This window comes from Chroicocephalus ridibundus, chromosome 4, assembly GCF_963924245.1.
Source record: "Chroicocephalus ridibundus chromosome 4, bChrRid1.1, whole genome shotgun sequence".
Taxonomy (NCBI): domain Eukaryota; kingdom Metazoa; phylum Chordata; class Aves; order Charadriiformes; family Laridae; genus Chroicocephalus; species Chroicocephalus ridibundus.
The window spans coordinates 95,609,117-95,613,311 of NC_086287.1; the positions used below are offsets into that span (position 1 = coordinate 95,609,117).

Consider the following 4,195-nt stretch of genomic DNA (forward strand, 5'->3'; position numbering starts at 1 on the left):
CTAGGTGAAGAAAAACAAGCGGGTAACTTTCTTCTAGGCTAGCAGACTGAAACAGCTTGGCAGAGCATCTCATGAACACTGGGATTGTGCAAGAGAGGCTTGGGGGGGGGCATGGTTTTCATTGTAGGAGGTGCTATTGCAGTTGTGTGTCACAGATGTTTTCTCAGAGCTGATGGGAATGTGGAACCACTGGAGAAAAGGGCCTTGCCTCAAAGGGCAGCACAACCACTAAAAACTCGGTGATAACCATAGCTTTAGAGATAAATAAATGCTGTTGCTTTGCTACAGTAACAGGTTGTATGGTGAAGTAGGGAAATAATAAAACAGTAAAAAGGCATTTTTAGCTGATTGAGTACAAACTAGAGTGGATGTAAAGAGTATACAGAACTTTGCGTCCAGAGAAGACCAATGAAGCTGGTGAAGGATCTGGAGAACAAGTCCTATCAGGAGTGGCTGAGGATATTGGGGTGGTTTAGTCAGAGGAAAAGGAGGCTCAGGGGAGAGCTTATCACTCTCTACGACTACCTGGAAGGAGGTTGTAGCAAGGTGGGGGTCAGTGTCTTCTCCCAAGTAACAGGCAACAGGATAAGAGGAAACGGCCTGAGGTTGTGCCAGGGGAGGTTTAGATTGGATACTGGGGAAAATTTCTTCACCGAAAGGGTTGTCAAGCATTGGAACAGGCTGACCAGGGAAGTGGTAGAGTCACCATCCCTGGCAATATTTAAAAGAGGTAGAGTAGATGTGGTGCTTAGGGACATGGTTTAGTGGTGGACTTGGCAGTGCTAGGTTAACAGCTGGACTTGGTGATCTTAAAGGTCTTTTCCAACTTAAATGATTCTATATCTTGCAAGCGAGAGGTGCTACTTTGGTAGAAAAACTTCCACAAGCAAGTTAGTACCTTACTCGTTTGCCTTACTCTCCTTACAAGATACAGTATGATACCAAAGGTAGGCTTTTGTTGACTCCTTTTTCCTACTCAGCTCATATTTCTGCTATTTTTCTTAGCTTACAAATGAAAATTTAGTAGCAAAATTATGTTTATTTAACACAGAATGCATTTCTTTATATTGTGAAGTGACATTTAGGCAGTGGAAGGAGACGAAACTGCCCATGTCTACTGTCTCTTTCATTTGGCCACTTATATCAGCTTTTGGTACTAATTAATAGTCCTTTTTCATGTTTCATTAGGCTAGCACTAAGAACTTAATGCATTTATTATGTCAAATGTGTATGTATCTATTGTGTATGTATCTATATTTGTTAGTTTGCATGGTTTACTTTCAAGAGTCCAGAGTGTGTTGATATGTGTACCTTTCACTGTTAACAGGAAAAAAGTTGTCTAAATGCAGCTAGATAGCAAGTGCTGCTTATATGTAGAACTCTTGAGATAGTCTTCATACACGAGGATTCTTATTTTCCTAATACCATGCCCGCTAATGTGTATTAACTGCTTACAAGTGGAGTCTGCAAAAGTGAGAGCATGAAGGGGTGGGTGCCAAAAACCTCTAGTAAAAAGTTTGTGAGGCGTGCATGTGGCTTGAACTTTGACTTCAAAGTAAAACAGAAATCCATTTGGGGTTGACAAGCCTAAAATTTCCCAGGAGTTAATTCTAACACACAAATGGATAATTCCTTAAATGCAAACTCAGGGTATTCAGTCATGAAGTATATGTGCTCCAGGCCAAAGACACGTCAGCTGCTTTTTCATTTTAACATCTGTGGCCAGATGCGAGTTTTCACCCATCTCCTGCAATTTGGAAAATAGAGGGTTGTGCACAAGCATCAATCGGTGTAGCGCCCAACTATCACTGCAGGGTGCAGCGCTCACACTAGGTAAGATGATGATTTTTATTTCAGTAGCCAGAGTTACTGATGTTCCCGTCTACTGCTTTTAAGGGATAGAAACCTTATGTTTGACTCAAATGTAAATCCAGTATAATGATTCAGAAAGGTTTTTTCCTACAGCAGGTGAGCTGCATCGGCCCAACGTTTCCTTCAGCATCAAACATTTACTCCAAACTTATTTGTGCTGTGATCTTGCTGTCATGCATTGCTTACTTTCAGTATCCAACATGTCACCTGCAGATGATCATCTCCCAGTGCCACTGATCAAGAAAGCAAATAGTGCCAAATACATATATGCGTATTTGAAGAAAGGTTTTACTAATGCAAGAGTTTGTATTGTGTAAGTTTTATCATTACTGTGTCACAGGAGCAATGGTTCACCAGCATTTTTCTTCTCTTTTTCAGCTTTTTTTAATTGCATTTCCTCAATGAGAATGGCAAGGATTCGGATTCCTAGCACAATCGTTATACTTGTTGTTATGGTACAGACTGGATTCTTACTCTTCATGTACGCGCGGTACAGTAACTTCATGCCTCGGTCTGAGGAGAAACCATCTCAAGTCCACATCCTCATTCTTTCCTCCTGGCGTTCGGGATCTTCTTTTGTTGGTCAACTTTTCAGCCAGCACCCCAATGTCTTCTACCTGATGGAGCCTGCATGGCATGTGTGGGTTACGATGTACCAGAACAGTGCTAAGGTCTTGCACATGGCAGTGCGGGACCTAGTCAGGTCGGTCTTTCTGTGTGACATGTCTGTGTTTGATGCTTACATGCCTTGGAAAAGAAACTTATCAGATCTTTTCCAGTGGGCAGTGAGTCGGGCTCTGTGTTCAGCTCCTGCTTGTGACTCCTTTCAACGTACTGACATAACCAGTGAAATGGCATGCAAGACTCTTTGTGGACGGTACCCATTCAGCAAGGTGGAGGAAGCCTGTAAAACTTACAGCCATGTTGTCATCAAGGAGGTTCGATTCTTTGACTTGAAGGTCCTCTACCCTCTTCTCACTGATCCATCCCTGAATCTCAAAATTATTCACTTGGTCCGTGATCCCAGGGCAGTCGTCAAGTCCCGGGAACAATCGGTCAAAGCATTAGCCCGTGACAATGGAATTGTTTTGAGTACCAATGGCACTAACGTGGAAGACGGCAAATACAAGGTAATGCAAGAGATTTGTAGAAGTCATGTTCAGATTTATGAAACAGCTACTCTAAAACCACCTAATTTCCTTAAAGATCGCTATTTAATGATCCGTTTTGAAGATCTGGTAAGAGATCCGTTGTCAGAAATCTCAGAAATGTATAAATTTGCAGATCTTAGTTTGACCCCCACGCTCAAAAGCTGGATCTATAATATCACACATGGACAGGGATCAGGAAAAAAAAAAGAAGCCTTCAAAATCACATCTCGAGATGCAGTTAGTGTTTCACAGGCCTGGAGAAATGTTCTCTCCTTCCAGAAAATTAAGAAAATACAGGAAGTTTGCAAAGGTGCTATAAACATGCTCGGCTATCAGCTGCTGGATTCAGAAAAAGAACAAAAAGATCTGTCATTGGACTTAGTGTTGCCAAGACGACAAAATCAATTCAGTTGGTCATCATTTAATGCAAAACACTGAGACATTATTTTTGAGAGATCTGGGGGGTGGGTCGGGGGTGTGTAGGTGGCTGAGTATTTGTCTACTGTGCAGCATATAGGTAATTTGAAAATCCTTGGGTGGAGAGTTTAACTTCTTCTGTCTGCTGTTTTACTGTAATGGAAGGCATTTTTTTCCCACAAGTTTCTTACACCACAAAACCAAAAAAAAGCATCAGAAATGCCGCGAGATACTTGTCAGATCGCAAATTTACAACTGAGCTGTACTGTTCTCAAATTGTTTTAAAAATATAATTTAAATACTATTAAAAGATGAATTGTCAAAGATGTCTTTGTTCATTGATAATAGTTCACTTCTGTTTTCATGCTTTAGATATTTAAGAAACTCGGTTCTTAATTTGTATTATTGGAACAATAATATCTAGCCAAGGTGTAATAATGACAAGGGATAATAGGAGTTGCACTTTTCTAAGGACGATTCTTGGGCCAAATTCTAACACATTTTGCAAGTGTTGGGAAGTAGTACCCCTGAAAGCCAGAAGGTCAGTCTTTCTGATGGGTGCTGGCTTCTTACCATTGTGCCACCACCAAGCACAAACAACAGATATATTTCTCCTAAACCCATTCTCAGAGGCAGTTGTGAAAATAAACCATTTTCAGCCCAGCCTGAGATAAGCACTTGAAATGTTAGTCCAAATTACTGTTTTGGAGACAATGGTGGGAAGTGCCAAGCAACTTACAACCAGTGCAACCTAT

General features: G+C 41.1%; 1 protein-coding gene across 1 annotated transcript; it reads left to right on the forward strand.

The window, feature by feature from the left end:
* The first annotated feature begins 2,273 nt into the window (after positions 1-2,273).
* On the forward strand, positions 2,274-4,195 carry LOC134515711 (carbohydrate sulfotransferase 5-like). The gene has a single exon (XM_063334998.1). It carries the CDS (start codon positions 2,274-2,276, stop codon positions 3,459-3,461), a length of 1,188 nt encoding a protein of 395 aa, XP_063191068.1. The 3' UTR covers positions 3,462-4,195.